At 40.7% G+C, this 19,840-nt stretch overlaps 1 protein-coding gene across 1 annotated transcript in view; it reads right to left on the minus strand.

Moving 5' to 3' along the window:
• ATXN10 (ataxin 10) overlaps positions 1-19,840 on the minus strand; it is a 156,191-nt gene that overhangs the window by 109,290 nt on the left and 27,061 nt on the right. The window contains exons 3-5 of the mRNA XM_057556206.1: positions 19,489-19,571; positions 8,584-8,680; positions 5,857-6,015 (exon numbers count right to left, since the gene is read on the minus strand). Of these exons, the coding sequence (XP_057412189.1) occupies positions 5,857-6,015; positions 8,584-8,680; positions 19,489-19,571 (339 nt within the window). The remainder of the gene's footprint in view (positions 1-5,856; positions 6,016-8,583; positions 8,681-19,488; positions 19,572-19,840) is intronic.

A 19,840-nucleotide genomic window follows, 5' to 3' on the forward strand; every position in this document is an offset into this window, starting at 1 on the left:
GTATACAAAACTGTGATCCTAAAGCTCATCCATAACTCACCTATTTGGAGCTCAAAACATTTTCCCACAAGAACATTCATTCAAAAACACAACATTCCAAATACTGTGTGCGAGGGGCTAGGTCCCAAGCCATAATTCCAAACTCTAACGGTGGAGAAAGACACACGCATAGAGAGATAATTAGAGAAAAATGTCTTAGGTGCAGCACACAGGCACACATCATGGATTACAGAAACAACAAAGTTTATCTAACTAGAGGGCTGCAGGGAAGAGGGGCGATGGATGGGACAGCAGAATCAGGAGTTCGGTGAATCCCTAGTTGCAGAGGGAAGGGAGAGCATTTACATTAGAGGTGACACAAAAGGACTTGAAAAGACTGCTTGAAGGAAAGAAGAGCAGTGTACAAAGAGAATTATAAACAATAAAATACTACCAGGGTTTAAAGAGGGACTCAGGACCTAACACTTATGTCCTTGAATGTTACTGTAAACAGCCCTCAGCCTGCAGAACTGTCAGTTGAAGGGAGCTTCACCAAGCTTTGAGTTTATTAAGACTGAGGTGACAACACGCCTTCTTTCGTGATACTGGTCATTAGTGCTCTTTCTTTTTTCTTAATCAATTTTGTTGATCTTTTTAAAGAGTCAACTTTGCCTTTGTTAATCTTTTCTATTGTTTTTCTGTTTTCCATGTTATTGACTTGTGTCCTTTTATTTTCTTCTTTCTACTGAGGATTTACTTTACTCTTCTCTTTCTATCTTCATAAAGTAGAACCTTAAGTCACTGATTTCAGACCTACTTTTCTGACATAAACACTTAAAGCTATAAATTTCCCTCTCAACCCTGCTTCAGCTTTATCCCACAAATTTTATGCTTTCATTATCCTTCAGTTCAAAAGATTTTCTAATTTGCCTTGTGATTTCCTTTTTGACAAATCAATTATTTAGATGTGCTAATTTCCAAAACTTTAGAATTTTTCTACATCATCTTGCTATGGTTTTCTAGGCTAATTGTGGTCAGGGAACATATTCCGTATGTTTTCAATCCTTTTCATATATTCATTGAGACTTTTTATAGCCCAGACTATGGTCTATCTTAGTGAACATAATGCAGACAGTTGAAAAGAAAGTAAATTTTCCAAGTGTTGAGACAATGTTCTATAAACCAGACTCACGCGAAGGTGGCTACGTAGCTATCTCAGTACTACTGAGATCATCTACATCTATACTGATGCTTGTCTACTTCTATCAGTGGCTAAAAAGTGAGTGTTAAAATCTCCAACTATCACTTCCAATTCCAGGCATAACAGATGAACAATTGACCTCCTACCTTAAACAACTACAAAAGCAGACAAAATATATGAAACAGTTTTCAGACAAGAAACAACAAACCCAATTCAATCAGGTTGTGCAAATAAAAGGCACTTTGGAAAATTTCCTCCTAAACAAACAAATTACCCTAAAAAATGCATGCTAAGTGTATTCTGATCAATATTTTTATAAAATCCTTATGGCCTAATTAGCAGACTGAGACACACTCAGTGAAGGAAAGAGTTATTCTACATGCTGGAATGTGTGGTGAAGAAGTGGAACTTGAATTGAAAACGTTTTCCACACATAGGGGTGGTCAAGGGTGCAGGGAATGGGGCAAAGACAAAGGAAAGATGGGTCCACTATGGTGCTGTCGCTGTGACCACCAGCATTACCTGGAGCTAAAATGAAAGTAGGTCCATACTGGGACCTTTATACCAAGATAAATGCCAAGCAGATCAAACACTTAAACATCAAAACTGAAATGATACAATACTGGAAGAAAACCTAAGTAGAGAAAAGGCCTTTATAGCTATTACCAAAAATCTTAAGACATTAAAAAAGACCAGCAATTTCATCTACTAAAATATCAAAAAACTTTACATGAAGAAAAGTGCCACAAGCAAAGTCAAAAGGCAAAAAAGTGAGAAAAAAATTTGGATTTTATTTCATACAAAGGACTAATATCCCTAATTTAAAAAATATTCCTACATATACAGAAAAGACTGTCATCCTAATAGAAAAATGGGTGAAGAAAATGAGAATGTACATAAAGGAAAATTAGACTCTTCAATATATAAAAAGATGCTCAACCTCATAACAAGAAAAATACAAAATAAAACTATACAATGATACTATTCTAAACCTTGGCAGAACTGGCAATCCAAAACTTTGATAGCGCACTCTGTTAGCAATGATAAAGGAAACCCGGTACTACTCTCAAAATTTGCCAAGTAAGTGTATACTGGTATAACATCTATGAAGGACAACTTGGAAGTGTCTGTCAAAATTATAAAAGCACATTCTCTAGTAACTGCACTTGTGAATTTATCCTACAATCATACTTGCCCATATGCAGGATGACATATGTGTCAACAAGGCCACAGGACAGCTCCACTCAGATGCAGAGAAGGCACCTCAAACTTAACGCAGTCAAAACGAACTCCTGATGTCCCCTAGTCCCACCCCAAACTGTTCCACCCACCTCACTCACTCAAACAAGCCAAAAACCCAGCTCCCACCCTTGCCTTCCTCTCTCCCACCTCACCCCCAAAATCGAATCCATAATAAGCCTCATCAGCTCCGCCTGCAGAGCACACGCAATCTACTCATCTCTCTTCACCCCACTGCGACGACCCTCATCTAAGCCACTCTGGCCTCCTGACAACTACAACTGCCTCCTAACAGGCAGCCCAGCCTCCATTCCTCCCTCTCCCCTCCCCACAGCTCAACCTCAGTGCAGCAACCAGAGGGAGCCTTCGAAACACAGACCACGGACTTCCCTGGTGGCTCAGTGGTTAAGAATCTGCCTGCCAGCGCAGGGGACATGGGTTCGAGCCCTGGTCAGGGAAGATCCCACATACTGCAGAGCAACTAAGCCCGTGCGCCACAAATACCGAGCCTGCGCTCTAGAGCCCGCGAGCCACAATTACTGAGCCCACACGCCACAACTACTGAAGCCCACACGCCTACAGCCCGTGCTCCGTAGCAGGAGAAGCCACCGCAATGAGACACCTGCGCACCGCAACGAAGACCCAACGCAGCCAAAAATAAATAAGTATGTATAACTAACTAACTAACTAATACAGACCAGGTCGTTCCATACACTGCTTAAAACTCCCCAATCGCCTCTCATGGCAAAGAGTAAATCGATCGCCTTTTCCTGGTTCACAAAGCCCCACATCACTGGCCTCCAGGTACCCCTTTCACCCACTATGCTGTCCAAACCCTGGGCTCCCTAGTCCTGCGACAGAGGCCTCTGCTTTGGGGTCTTTGCACCCTGTGTATTCACTGCTGGGACTGTTCTTCCCAATCTGTCTCCACCTTTACCCGCAGATCTTCCAATGATTGGCTACCCAGTTCTCGGTTCAAATGTCACCAACTCGGGAAAGGTTTCCTTGACCTCCAAATCTTAAAGTAGCACAAAGTTACTCTGCGTCACATCACCTCACCAGAGTACTTAATCAAGATTCAACATGGGAATTCCCTGGCGGTCAAGTGGTTAGGACTCCACGTTTCCACTGCAGGGGTTCTGCATGCCATGGCCAAAAAAAAAAAAAAAAAAGATCCAACATTGATTCTTGTTTGTTCCACTGTCCGTCTTCTGTACCAATCATGTTTGTATTACTACTAATAAAATACTAGCTAATACTATACAGCGTTTACTATGAGTCAAGTACCATTCTAAGGGACAGCTTAGTACACATTCTGTGTATTTTTCTTCCAATTTATCTGACGTTTGTTATACATTTATTTGGGGTTTTAGGTTCATTATCTGTCTCTCTCGCTAAAACGTGACATCTTATTAATTTTGAATCTCCAGTGCCATGAACAGTACCTGGTACACTTCAAAAACTCCATCAATAATTACTGAATTAATTAATTAATGTTTGAAGCAAGCATCTGCATGTTTTCTGAATTTCCTAGAAGCCTGCACAAAGCAGGAATAGTTTCTAATCCACGGGTTTTCCAAGATAAAAGCAAATCAGATCCCTCATGAAAAGGGCAATTAGTCTTTGCAGAGAAACCAGAGCCCCTTCTCTTGTGACACTGCGGGCAGCGCTCTCAGCAATGTCCTCACGGTGGGCCCTCAATAAGATAGAGCAAAGCCACTTGGGCACTACTGCTCAGTGTAAGCCAGGCCCCAAACCAGGGAAGTACAGACAGGCAGCTCCCGGATGTGCAGGATCAACCCAGGAAAAACTCTTGAGTACCCACAGAGGTGCAGATGGACTATTCATTTTTCAGGTAAATCTCCTAAGCATTCCTTTGCACTTCTGAGTTATTCAGGTAAGTACTGAGTGGCAATGACGTCAAGCTTGTGCTCACCAGGTAACCAGTCAAATGCAAAACCAAATGCTTTAAAAGTCACCGGAACTGAATACTGGCTCGTTCGCTTTAACCAAATATAATTAAAAAGGTAAAGTCATCAGAGCAAAGGGCAAGAATGACATCTTAAGGTATTGCCATTCAAGCTCAGACAGGCAGACAGCAAGACAGGCAGTGTTGCTACCCAACAGTCCTTGTGCCAAACCAACCGTTCCAGTGAGTTTGTAACCATGTCCACATGCCTTCAAGACAACATATGGGACACGAAATTCAAAAGTCTGGAAACTTCTAACCTAAATCAATTCTCTCATTTTAGAAATAAGGAAGAAGAGGCCCACAGAAGTTCAGTGCCTTAGTTAAGGTTCCTCATTTACCTAAAAATCAAAACAAACGCTCAGTTTCCTGACTTCTGTGGTGCCTCCTGGGATGCTCCCCAGGTACTTCTGCTCCGGCAGCCTCTCTGGAAAGAAGTTCAGGTGAACTTAAACCCTGAGCTAGGGTCTGGTTCTTCTGCTGCTTTCAGGTCAAAACAATGAGGAGTAAAATCCATTTATTCTTTCTTTCATTCAACAAATAGTAAACATCTACTAGTGAGTAAAGATAGCAGCATTTTTACTTTGGCACTATTTAAAGGATAAGAACTGTCTCTCACAGTTTACAATACAGGCAGAAAAAAAGCGTTCTGTCTGGACATCCACACAGACAATTGGAATTCTTTGCTACACCACCTTCTGGCATAACATTGAGTGTATAATCCTGGCGGCAAATAATATTAGATACACAAAGCAATGATGATGGAATGCCAGTGACAGGTAGATTTTTTTCTTGCAACTCAAAAATGGTCATTTAAATGGCTGTCAATTATGCATGAGTTTTTATATGTTAGCTGCTGGGACTGTTTTTCTAAATATAATATACTTTCCATTCCAGGGGCTACACGAAGTTACAAGCAAATTCTCAACTTTCACTCAGAATTCATTGCGTTGACTTTCTTACCCTATACCTGCTCAAGAGAAGAACCAAAGATAAAGACCTTTATAACAAGAAGAGTCTCAATCACGTTTAATATTTTCTAAGCTATAAACTTTAAATTTGTAATTAAATTCTTTTGCAGAATTACTATTTCTGTAAATGCAGAAATTTTGTGGTAATATTTTATGAGGGAGGTGAGGTCCCACTAATCAGAAACATAAAATGCCACAAAGACATTTAGGGCCTGTAAGTAATACTCCAGCTTTATGGAAAATAGAACAAATTATCTTGGGAGAGGATCAAAAATATATTCCATCCAAAGCAGAAGTCAGAATAGAAAGGACATCAGAGAAACACATATTTATTTACAAACAAGAAAGGCTAGAAATGGGATCTTTTCCTAGTTTTTCAACATATGTAAAGCTTTAACTTATTGTTCAATTGTTATAATTCAAACTTTTACTTAAACCTCTACCAGGAAAGTGATGTCAGGATGTTTAAGCAGCCACATTTCTAACAAGATACTCACGGCCACTCCGATTCAGGCTGCTTCTGGTGAGCTTCTATGACATCAATCGCAATATTGAGGTTTTCTTCCAGCTCCTTCATTCTTTCAGAATTAAGGGATGTGAACAAAATCATTGATGAGTAGGCAACAATTTTTTTGTCTGGATGATTTAAGCAAGACCTTCCAAATAAAGAAATCAGGGTGTTAGCCCAACTTAGCAGCATGATAAAACATGATTATAACTCATAAATAATAATAATCTCATTAACAAGTTCAGTATATACTGATATTTTTAAGGATTTAATGAAGAATTACAACACTTTTAAACAAGTACATAATTTATGGCAAAAATAGCAAATTGAAAATTAGTCACGACACAGAGTACCCAATACAAAAGCTGCAGTTCACTTATGAGTCAGAGGCAAAAAGCAAATGACATCTGATTAAAGAAAAAGATAAAATGATTACATTTATAAAGCATTAAAATATTAAAATGTTCATTCTTGTTAGGAAAAACATCAAAAGGCAAAAAATGATACTTCAATGACTACAGACATTTCTTTAACAGTTTGAGGGACAGAATGTTTAAGGGAAAGATGATATATTGGCAAGAAATAAAATTTGGAGTCAAAAGCCTCCGTATAACTCCCGGTTCATCCACCTATCAGCTATGTGATCTTAGAAAGGTCACTAATTTATCAATTTTCAATTATATTATGGGTTATGCACTATGGCAGGATTTTTTTTTCTTTCATTTAAACTTCATAATACTCTTCTAGAGGAGGTATTATCCTTATATTATAGATGAAGAATGTGTTGACTTTACTTGCCCAAAGGCACAAAGCCAGTACCTGCCAAAGCTGAATTCAAATTTGGTTGTATCTGTCTCACAAACACATATAGAGTGAAGTCACATAACCTCTTTCAGTGTGTTTTCTGACATAAAAATGGAATATAATAACAAGACCTCCTTGGCCTGTCTCAGAGGGCTTCTGTGAGGACCAGATTTGATAACGAATGTAAAACCACCATGCAATTGCCAAGTAAACTCCTCCGACGGCCTTGTTCAGGGCCGGATTCACCTGTTATTAATGCATCGGTTCTTACACTACAACACGCTTACAGCACGGGCTGCGGGGGAGCGGTGAATATATCTAAGGCACCCTTACCCCACTCCTCCAGCTCAGAGCCTGGCAGAGAGGAGGTGTTCAAAGTGTTGGAAAGGAGTGAACTCTCAAAAATGGTAATTTTTATTTCTACAGCTTGAATTCCACAATTCTTTCCTTCCAACCTAAACTCAATTATTATTAACCATAAAGATTTTATGCCTTCAACTCTATTTACCTGCAGGAATTTGAGAACCGGTCACAGGCTCAGTGAGCTAGAGATAACATAAGCGTTTATCTGATCCTTACACCATACAGATGAGCCCAGAAAACCTATACAACCAGGGAAGGCAGCACAGAACTTAGGCAACTGGTATTTAAAGAGCGTAGGCTTTGGATCCAGAGGGCAGCATGGGGTTCCCGTTCCAGCTACGCCATTTACCAGTGATAAGTGTCAGTTCCCTCATTTGTCCAAACAGGGACAGTACCGCTTGCCCCACGGGGCAAAGGGTAAAGGACGGGAAATATACGGAAAAGACCCAGCTCTGGGCATTCAAACGATAGCTGCTCTGCTGCTTATATTGTTGCCACCACCAAAGATACCCCATTGGTTGGCAACAGAACCTGGATTAGAAGCCAGGCCTCCTGCCCCAGGATGGGGCCTTTCCTATTACCTATCCTTCCTCCATCACCTGCTCACCTTTCATCTCCATGCTCCACTTCTTATGAACACAGCTGGTCAAAACACAGTAGCAAATCACCAGGGAAAGTACACCATGAACCAATCTACATAAACAGATTGGTTATCCACATCTTATACTTCTCCATATCTACCAAAACATATAGCATTGTGCCAAGCATATAAGAAATGCTCAATTAATAAATACATGATTAATTCATTGCCCATACTTCAATATTTTATGGCTTTTTTCTTATAAAAAAAGTGTCCTTAACAGCATTCCTTACTTTAACCAAAACTTTTATTTACTTAAAGTAAAAACTGACATACAGGGCTTCCCTGGTGGCGCAGTGGTTGAGAATCTGCCTGCTAATGCAGGGGACACGGGTTCGAGCCCTGGTCTGGGAAGATCCCACATGCCACGGAGCAGCTGGGCCCGTGAGCCACAACTACTGAGCCTGCGCGTCTGGAGCCTGTGCCCCGCAACGGGAGGGGCCGCGATAGTGAAAGGCCCGCGCACCGCGATGAAGAGCGGTCCCCGCACCGCGATGAAGAGTGGCCCCCACTTGCCGCAACTAGAGAAAGCCCTCGCACGAACCGAAGACCCAACACAGCCAAAAAATAAAAAATAAATAAATAAATACAGTAGCTATAAAATTAATAAAAAAAAAAAAAAAAAAAACCTGACATACAATGACGAGCATAAACCTTACATGTACAGCCCAATAAATTATGAGATGTGTATATACCTATGTGACCACCACGCAGATTAAGATACAGAACATTCCCAGGAAACCACGAGTCTACCTTGTGCCCTCTCCCAGCCAGTACTAAACCCACCACCACCCACCAAGAGCAACTGCTGTCCTGAGTTCTGTTACCAAAGGTTAGTTTCCCCTGTTTTGGAACTGATATAACCACAATCTTTTCAAAAGTCAGAAAAATTCTTATCAATATACTCACAAAAAGAGTTCTGGGAAAGCATGCATCCAAACAATAGACTGGGAATCTTCATTCCGTGAGGCAATATTGCCTAAAAATTGCAGACCACAGCGAAAAGCTGAGGATTTATAAAGGCAAAAAAGATACATGATTAAAAGAATTTTTCAAAACACCAAATAAATACATCTTAGTTAGAAATACTCCACATGTTATTAAACAGAAAGTTTCTGTTTGCTTCTTTTAACTATAAAAGTCTCTCACCACAATGAAACTTTGGGCATGATGTTAATATTAAAATGCCTTACCAAAACAATGTACTCTATACAAAATTAATTAACTTCTTTAAAACACTGTAACTGTAGACACAAATATACCTGTAATCACATTAAATATCATTGGAATATGTGTTCCAATTGAAAGACAGTTACTCTTAGACTGGATCTTTTAAAATCTAACAATATACAATTTAAAACAAGACATGTAAAATATAAGGCTATCGAAGCATTGGAAGTTAAAGAATGGTGAAAAGATATACGAGGCAAATACCAGCCTACGAAGGTAGTCATACAACCACTTAAAATCAGACATAATAGGGCTTCCCTGGTGGTGCAGTGGTTGAGAATCTGCCTGCCAATGCAGGGGACACGGGTTCGAGCCCTGGTCTGGGAGGATCCCACATGCCGCGGAGCAACTGGGCCCGTGAGCCACAACTACTGAGCCTGCGCGTCTGGAGCCTGTGCCCCGCAACGGGAGGGGCCGCGATAGTGAAAGGCCCGCGCACCGCGATGAAGAGCGGCCCCGCACCGCGATGAAGAGTGGCCCCCACTTGCCGCAACTAGAGAAAGCCCTCACACGAAAGAAATTAAAAAAAAAAAAAAAAAAACAGACATAATAAACTTTAAGGCAAAAAGTATTATTGGAAATTTTTTTAAAAGTCATTTCAGAATTACTTAATTCACAGAAAGGTATAATTTTAAATTGGAATCACCTAATAACATGGTCTCAAATATATAGTAAAGAAAAACTGACAAAAGTATAGAGGAAAGAGAAAAACCCACAATTAAATTCGGCAATAATAATATACCTTTCCCAGTAAATTATAAAATAAGCAGACAAAACAATCACCATATTTAGAAGATTTAAATAAGATTTAATAACAACCTAGTTGACACATTTAGACTATTTCACCAAATAAAACTGCAGAATACTGGACAAAATGCAGAATGCTGACAACAAATACAGGCAAGGATGTAGAGCAACAGGAACTCTCATCCACTGCAGGTGGGAACGCAGAATGCTGCAGCCACTTTGGGAGACTGTTTGGTGGTTTCTTACAAAACTAAACATATTCTTAGCATACAATCCAACAATCACACTCCTTGGTATTTACCCAAAGTAATTGAAAACTTATGTCCACACAAAACCCTGCACGTGAATGTTTATAGCAGCTTTATTCATAACTGCCAAAACTTGGAAGCAACCAAGATGTCCTTCAGTAGGTGAATAGATAAACTGTGGTCCATCCAGACAGTGGAATATTACTCAGCACTAAAAAGAAATGAGTTATCAAGCCATGAAAAGGAACATTAAATGCATATTACCAAATGAAAAGCCAATCTGAAAAGGCTACAAACTGTATGATTCCAACTCTATGACATTCTGGAAAAGGCAAAACTATGGAGGCAGTAAAAAGATTGGTGGTTGCCAGGGGTTAGGGCACAGGAGGGGGTGTGAACAGGTAGAGCACAGAGGATTTTTAGGGCAGTGAAACTTCTCTGTATGATATTACAATGATGGATACATGTCCTTGTACATTTGTCCAAATCTCCACAGAATATATATATATGTATGTATACGTGTGTGTATATATGTATACGTGTGTGTGTGTGTGTGTATATATATATATATATATATATATATATATATGTATGTATTGGGTTGGCCAAAAAGTGCCTTCGGTTTTTAAGTAAAAATAAAAGACACATTTTTCATTTTCACCAAGAATTTTATTGAACAACATATTCACCCTTTTGTTCCACTACCTTCTGCCATTTTTCAGGCAACTTCATAATTCCATCTTCCCAAAACTTTAGCTTTTTGAGCAAAGAACTGTTCCAGGTGCCTTTTACAGTCTTCCAGGGAATTGAAATTTTTTCCATTAAGAGAAGTTTGTAAAGACCTAAATAAGTGGAAATCTGAAGGTGCAATGTCTGGTGAATATGGCAGATGAATCAGAACTTCCCAGCCAAGCTGTAACAGTTTTTCCTGGTCATCAAAGAAACATGCGGTCTTGCATTATCCTGATGGAAGATTATGCATTTTCTGTTGACTAATTCCAGATACTTTTTGTTGAGTGCTGCTTTCAGTTGGCCTAATTGGGAGCAGTACTTGTTGGAATTAATCATTTGGTTTTCCAGAAGGAGCTTATAATAGAGGACTCCCTTCCAATGCCACCATATACACATCACCTTCTTTGGATGAAGAGCAGCCTTTGGTGTGGTTGGCGGTGGTTCATTTCGCTTGCCCCACGATCTCTTCCGCTCCACGTTATTGTACAGTATCCACTTTTCATCGGCCGTCACAATTTGTTTTAAAAATGGAACGTTTGAACATCCCTGGTGGTCCAGTGGTTAAGACTCCACGCTTCCAATGCAGAGGGCACAGGTTCGATCTCTGGTTGGGAAAGTTCCGCATCACAATGTGGCAAAAAAACCCTGAAACGTTTTCATTACGTTTTCGTAGAGAATCGCGTGAGGAAATACGGTCAAGAAGGTTTTTTTCCGCTTAAACTTATGTGGAACCCAAACATCAAAGCAATTAACATAACCAAGCTGGTGCAAGTGATTTTCAATGCTTGATTTGGATATTCTGAGTATGTCGGCTATCTCCCGCATGGTAAAACCTTCACTGCTCTCGATTAATGTCTCGATTTGATCGCTATCAACTTCAACTGGTTTACCCAACTGTGGAGCATTGTTCAGCGAGAAATCTCCAGCATGAAACTTCGCAAACCACTTTTGGCACATTCGATCAGTCACAGCACCTTCTCTATACACTGCACAAAATCTTTTTTTTGCGTTTCGGTTGCGTTTTTACCTTTCTTGAAATAATAAATCATAATATGCCAAAAATGTTGCTTTTTTTTTTCTTCCATCTTCGATATTAAAATGGCTACACAAAAATTCACCAATTTTGATAAGTCTTTTTTTAAATGCACGCTGATATGACAGCTGTCACCTACAATTTAACAAAATTGTTTTGAATGAAGTTAAGGACAACTGAGTGCCACTACCGCCACTGTACGGAAAAAACTGAACGAACCTTTTGGCCCACCCAATATATACATATTTATATATATATATACATACACAAAAGAAAAAGCACTCAAACCCACGGGAAAACCACAAGATTGTACTACACACCCACCACACTGGCAAAAATTAGAAAATATCAAAGTGTGTGTGAGAATGTAATGCATTAGGAACTAAAGGTTCTCTAAAGTTCTTTGCCATCTGTGAACAGACCGCATTTAAATTATCTTTGAGCACCAGTTATCAATCACTGCCTCTTAGCTTCGCTGCCTGCTCTGCAAACATAAAGGCGGGCCCTTTGAAGGTCTCCTTTGTCAGCTGGCACATACGGCCTCGTGGGCAGAGGCGCTGGAGGGGCACTGGAGGGCTGGAGGGAGCCGAGTTTCTCTCTTCCTGGTTCTGGGTAGTCCTCTGGCCATGCTTCTCCTGTTTCTCTGGCGTTCATCTCCTGCAGCTTCTCCAGTGAGGAGCTCTCGCACAGCAGGACCAACCAGCAGTGTCCAGGAGCCAGGAACTTCCTCAGGATGCTTCGAAGCCAGTTTCAAGTCATGGAAGCTCTCTGTGGACGACTCCCCCCTGCACCCCAGAGGGTGGATTTCCAGCAAGTTCCACCAACACCACCCCTCGGCAGCTTCACCACCACCCCGTGAGCCACAGCCGTGCCCTCTCCAAGCAGGCCTGGATCTCAGGCCTAGGGGGAGGGCAGCCTCTTCCCTGGACACTCATCTCAGCTCTGGGGGCACTGGCTGCTCCTTGTATCTGCAATCCCTGTGTTCTCTGGCATTCTCTTTACTTCTTAGTAGTCAATCCCCTGTTATTTCAAGCCTTTGTTATAGTTAGTAATTCTTTATTTTAAATCTTCCCTATTCAAATTGCAGTGCGGTTTGTCTCTCCTGGTTGTACCCGAGCTGGCAGAGCAGATGGAGAGAAGGGAGGGAGGGAAGTTGTGACGAAGGGAAAGAGGGCCCCAGGGGAAGCAAGAGAAGATGGCATCAAGCACAACCTTAGAAAATAAGAATAGTTCAATCAGTCGGGACCAAGTCAGACAGGCAGAAACCAAACTATTTTTTAACAAAGAAAATTTAATATATGGAATTAGTTCAACTAAAAAGGCAACACTGAGGTAACACAGAGATTAAGGCTACAGGAAACCACCACCTACCACCCTTCAAACTGGAGGCACAAAGGGAAGAGGGTAAGGTTGTGAGAACCCAGAAGCCTGGAGGGGCTCTGCAGAGCCGGAACCCGGGCCTCTGTGGAAGGGGCTGCCCAGGCTACCGCTGGTACCTCTGGCGCGTGGAAGAAGGGCCCGGGCCAGCTAACAGTGGTGTCTCTAGGAAATACTAGGAGGCTTTCCGAGTGGGAAGGAAGCTGGAAAGGGAACCCTCCAGGGGAGACCCGAGTAGGGGGCGAGTCACCCTTTCCCCTCCTGCCTTCTGGTCCCCACTAGATCCTTCATTGGCTGAACCTCACTGAAAGCGGAGGAGAAATGTGTTTCGGGACTCCCAGCCCCTGCACCACGAAACAGAGCACAGAGGGCTAAGCTCAAAGCCGAGTAACAACAGCCCCGTAACCAGAACGACACCCAACATTAGACAATCACTAACGCGACACGTACCGTTCCAAGTGCTTTATTTTATACAAGTTCTTATTTAATTGTCACAGTAAGGCAGATATCTTTATCACGTCACCCAAGTCAGCAGCAGGTGAGGGCCCCAGACCCCGCACACCAAGAGAAGAGCGTGAACAGTCGGCCAGTTCTCACGGGTATGCGATGCTGGTAAGTAAATACTTAAAATACTCATGCGCTGTGCGGTGAACAGACAGTACCGTGAATCCCTGCACGCCCACCCCTGCCCCAGCCCCCTCCTCAGGTCACACAACTAAAAGCCAGTGCCTGACTAGCCTCAGCCTCAGCCCTCCGTGCCAGGCCCCAGCTACCCCTGCCTGGCACCCATGCTGCGGGATCAGCGCCTGCACCCGACTGTTTGCTGTTTTCCAAGTGGTTCCTTCGGGGCCAGGACAGTCCACACAGAGAGAGTGGCCTGTGATGAGACCCTGAGTGGAGAGAGAGCGAGACACTTCTGAGGAACTGAAGACCAGCATGAATAAAGCATCGAGAACCAAGGAATGAGGTAACAGTAGCAGGGATAACTAGCATGTGTTGAGTGTTTACTAGGTGCCAGACACCGCGTTCTAACTGTAAGATGTCATCTAACCCCCGCGACAACCGTACGGGGTCGGGGTTAATATTATCCCCCTCTTGCAAAGAGTAACCGAAGTTCAGAAGGTCAGGTAACTGGCCTGGGGCATGAAGCCTGCAAGTGGCAGAAGCAAGGCCGGCAAACACAAGCGGGGACTCTTCCTCAGCAGCAGGAATCAGCTCATCAAGGAAGGAGCCACAGGAGAGCCTGAGGTGACATGAAAGATCCTGCTCTAGTAACGGAAATCCCAGCCAGGCAGCAACCAGGAGATGTTTCTAAGGGCAAGAGGACTTCCAAAGACCTTCAACCTCCTAGATCCCTGCTTTGCTAGGAGGGAGGGATGGGCCTACTGACCCAGGCCCGGAGCCCAGGTCCTCTGTCCTCAGACTTTTCCGGAACCCAGGCCTTCCCTTCAAAGCCTGTCGCTGCTGCTCCAATAGCTCAAAGGCAGAGCAGCTGTAAAGATGAAAAAGGTTGAGGCGTGTAATGTGCCTGTGCTATTCACTTATTCATAGTAACTCGACAACTGGCTGCTCAAAGAAGAGTTGCGAAATTGTGGCCAAAAAGCAAAACACTGAGATAAAAAACTATGAAGACAAAATGCTGAACCAAGAACCTCAAAACTGAATTAACATTATAATCTAAAATAAAGCAGGATACAAAACTGCAAGTACACATTCATACCCATACATATAAATACTGAAGAATGACTAAAAAAAAGTCAAGTGTTTGTCTAATGTAGCTGGCATATACAATGATTATTTTTCTTTTCACTTTTAAAAATTACTCTATAATGAAATTATATAAAATGTTCATAATAAAAAATAATACCTTCATTTTCATCTTAAAGTCGTAGTGTAAAATGACATTTCTATTTCTGCTGAATATTTTAGAGTATTAACACTGAAATCCTTGTAAGATTTAATTTAACACACAAAAAAAGCCAACAATATAAGTCAGTCTGAGAGCCAAACAACCCAACAATTCATCAGGCAACTAAAAATTAGCACTCTGAATCAGAACATAATTCTGGGAAGGAAAAGGTTTAAAGATGTCCTAGAAACAAGAAAATAAAACTCCAGACAAGTACAAGTGACAGTTTACTTTTACCAAACAGCTTATCAAGTGATCTTTATCTAAATATTGCAAATGTTACAAAGCCCCTCAAAAAGCCCAACATTATTTTTACAGATTAGAAAAGAACAAAGGCCAAAAACAACACCAATAACTCAATTAAAATAACTCATGCTTATGTTTACATATAATTGGATGAGCATAATATATTCGTCACACCACTGCAATTATTCTCTGAAAATAATACTCTAAATATTATTTTGACAACGTAATTATAGTTCTTACCTCAAGAGCGGTAACAGAAAACTGGCACAGATACCCTGCTAAAAATCTACAAAGAGTAAGGTTCTCACAGAGAAACAGTCAAAAGATAGTACAGGCACTGTATCAGGGAACAAGAACACTTTTGAAAAGATTTGCATTAGGCTTGAACTAACATACTATAAAATTTGTTTAAGTTTCATTGTTGAAACAAAGTTGCATTCTTGAATTCCAAGTAAAATTCAGTAATATCACTGGCTGCCTTTTTCAAGAAGGTAGTGAGAAGTATCACTTCCACTTTCCTTCTTGCCTCAGTAATGTCCTTCCAACTCTGTCAACAGATGCAAGCCATCTACTTGAAACTGATACAATTGAAAAATTAAAGAAGACCTAGATAAATGGAGAGATGTTCCCTATTCATGGACCGGAAGACTCAATATCATTAAGATGGCAATTCCCCCCAAGTGGATCTGCAGATTCAACATAATTCCTAGTATCCACAATACATAAATAACTCTCACAACTTGACAATGAAATTTAAAAGCCCAATTAAAAACTGGGCAAAGGGGACTCCCCTGGCGGTCCAGTGGTTAAGACTCCACACTTCCAATGCAGGGGGTGCGGGTTCGATCCCTGGTCAGGGAGCTAAGATCCCACATGCCTCACGGCCAAAAAACCAAAACATAAAACAGAAGCAATATTGTAACAAATTCAATAAAGACTTTAAAAATGGTCCACATCAAAAGAATCTTAAAAAAAAAAAAAAACTGGGCAAAGGACTTGAATAGACATTCCCCCAAAGAAGATTTACAAATAACCAAAAGGCACATGAGAAGATGTTCAACATCATTCGTCATTAGGGAAATGCAAATCAAAACCACAATGAGATACCACTTCACACCCACCAGGATAACTATACTCCAAAAAAAGGAAAACAAATGTCAGCAAGGATGTGGAGAAACTGGAACCTTGTACACTGTTGGTAAAAATATAAAATAGTCAGCTGCTATGGAAAAGTTTGGCAGTTTCTTAAAAATTTAAATATAAAATTGACGCAGCAATTCCACTCCTAGGTATATACCCAAAAGAACTGAAAACAGGTACTCAAATAAATATATGTACACACATGTTCAGAGCAGCACTATTCTAAACAGCCAAATAGTGACACAAGAGCCAAATGGTGGAAACAACCCAAATGCCCATCAATAAATGAATGGATAAACAAAAAATGTATTCTATGCATACAATGGAATATTATTCAGTCATACAAAGAAATGAAGCACTGATACATGTACAATGTGGATGAACCTCGAAAAACATTATGCTAACTGAAAGAAGCCAGACAAAAAAGGTCACAAAATTCTAGGATTCCATGTATACGAAAAATCCAGAACAGGCAAATCCACAGAGACAGAATGCAGAATGGTGGTTGCCAGGGGCTCAGGGAACTGGGAAATGGAAAGCAACTGCTCCATGGGTACAGGGTTTCCTTTTGGGGTGATGAGAATGCTTCCAGTTAGACAGAGGTGGTGACTGTACAATACTGTGAATGCACTAAATGCTACTCGATTGTTCACTTTAAAGTGCTTAACTTTATGTGACGTGAATCTCGTAACAATAAAAAATGTATTAACTGATATAATGGCAACTACATAAATTGTGAACAACTCGTAATATACCTAACATAAAATAGGTCTATGAAGATCTACGCTCTCTGACTGGTGGGTATCAATGAACAGCCAAGCCACCAAACAAACAACTGATTTATTCATCAATGACAAACCAGTTCATAAAAAGTTTCAGAAATGTGCTCCTTTGGTTTTTTTGTTAGATCATCTATTCCCTTCAGTGAAGAGAAAATTAATCCTGAGAAGAAAGGATGAAATAATCTTTCATCGCATATTGTAAACACCAAGTGACCTATCTTCTGTAGCAGTCGCGGGATAGAGACAAGGGATAATGGACTGAGGGGGACACAGAGTCAAGGGAAGACACTTTTAAGATGGAAAACAGGAGAGCACATTATACGCTGGTGAAATGACGGGAGTAAAGAGGGGAAAGGGATGATGCCGGAGAGAAAGGGGACACTTTCAGGGGAAGAGTTTCTGAGTGGGCGAGTGGGGATGGGATTCTATGCACAAGTGGAGGAGGGCTGGCTCCGCTCTGACAGTTATTTAATCACAGCGTTTGTGCAGTGCTTCCTCTGGTGTCTTATTTAGGAATCCATCATCACCAGAGAAACCTACTCCTGCCCACCCTCGTTCCTCAGCTCTGTCAGTGACACTACCCACCACATCGGTGTTTTTTTCAGCAATTACAAAGCGTAGTACATTCTGAACTCTCTTTCTGAATTATCATACCACAGTCAGACTTCAAAAATAACTGCCTTTCCATACAAGAGAGTGAAATCTGTATTTTATTGCTGATTTTTAATCCCCAATTTGAGCACTGAGGCTTCTGTTTTATCACAAAATGGAGCTACAAGAATACTTTTAAATATACAACATTTTAAAACACTTTACAACCTAATGCTACACCCTACCAAATTGAGAATACTCAAGAAATTACTGCTGTTCCAAAAAACTTAGAGCCAACACTTTGTGTGCCAATTCTTAGAATTTAATTAGTTCAAAAAATAATTACAATGTCCCAGAGGAAGAATCCTAAATCAAATAGAAAGACGCAGGAATTTTAACAAATGAGTTTTAAATGAAAACACTAAGAAATCACAGAGTAGAATGAGAACTAAACCAAGCCGGGTGGTACCTCTGACAGTTCAGTTAGCCTGTTTCACTGTGGGCCTCGGTCTCTATGCCTGTGAAGAAAGACGAGCTCAAATTCTCTCTCTATCTTCTCACAGCAGCCTCCCCACTAACATTCAGATAAGCATGCTTCACTTTATATAGTAAGTATAGGCATTAAAAATTGTATCTAAATCAACATATTTTAAATACAGCTGGAGAGCTCTCAATTGAAGTAACTATTCATTGAACTAGCACTAAAAAAAATTTTTTTTAACCTCCAATCTAGTACATTTTATAAGCTGGATATTTACTTTGAGATGTTCTATTAAATGACTTAGGTTTACCCACAAGTATTTCAATTCCTTGGATAAAGAGATCATCTGTTAAAATTCTATGCTTTTATTTTTAAATATAATGGTATGATAATAACCCCTGTCCAAAGGAGAAGTGTTGATGCAAGTAGTTCAAGAACCAAAAACATTCCAAAAAGTCTGGAAAAGCTTCCTGGTCTTCAAATTAAGGAGCTTGGTTTTTCTCTTAATCCCCTATCAACAGCTATTAACAATCAGAGCTAACTTCCCTCTCTGTCATGCTGTATATTTGCCTTATTTAATATATTTAATACAAGGCTCCCCTCACTGCAACGTACACACCTGAGGACAGAGATTTCTGACTGCTCTGGTCCCTGTTCAGATCACATCCAACACCTAGAATAGGGCCTGCCACATCGACACATATTAAAAGACATTGTATCACTTTGCTAGGGCTGCCATAACAAAGTACCACAGACTGGGTGCCTTAAACAAGAAAAATTTGTTTTCTGTTTTGTTGCTAGAAGTCTGAGGTCAAGGTGTCGGCAGGACTGGTTTCTTCTGAGGCCTCTCTCATTGGTTTGCAGGTGGTCATCTTTTCCCTGTGTCTTCACATGGTCGTCCCTCTGCACCTGTGTCCTTATCTCTCCTTCTTATAAGGACACCAGTGACACTTGATTAGGGTCTACCCATATGACCTCATTTTACCTTAATTATCTCTTTAAAGGCCCTGTCTCCAAATATAATCACATTCTGAAGTACACTAGGGGTTAGGACTTCAACATATGAATTGGGGAAGGCGGGGTGGGTGGAAAACACACAATTTAGCCCACAACAGAGGGAGAAAATTGGAAGTCACTACAACTTTCTTCTATGATAATTCTTTAATATCACTAATGAAGTTTCTCTGTATCATGAAATACAGAACCATCTGCTTTAATGAATGTTGTAATACTCAGAGTACTGGTATTTAAATCCTTTTCAAAGATATAAGTAATCCATGAATCATACTGCAAATTACCTGTCAACAGGGATTCCTGTTCCACTCGAAGTTCACGAAAAAGAAGAATCAAATCAACAGCAACACCAATTGTATCCAAGTTCCTGTATAAGGTTTTTAAAAAGGACAAAGTTAGACACATTCTTTTTCTTAAACCTGCACTTCAAATTATGATCCACAATGAATGCAGAGACTACCGGTTAACAGTTCCTGTAGTGGGCAGAATAATGGCCCTCCAAGGCATCCACATCTTAATACCCAAAACCTGTGAATATGTTACCTTACATGGCAAAGGGGACTTTTACAGTCGTGAATAAATTAAGGACCTTGAGATGAAAGGACTAGCCTGGATTATTAACCAGGTGGGCCCAAT

Source organism: Balaenoptera acutorostrata, chromosome 11, assembly GCF_949987535.1.
Source record: "Balaenoptera acutorostrata chromosome 11, mBalAcu1.1, whole genome shotgun sequence".
NCBI lineage: Eukaryota > Metazoa > Chordata > Mammalia > Artiodactyla > Balaenopteridae > Balaenoptera > Balaenoptera acutorostrata.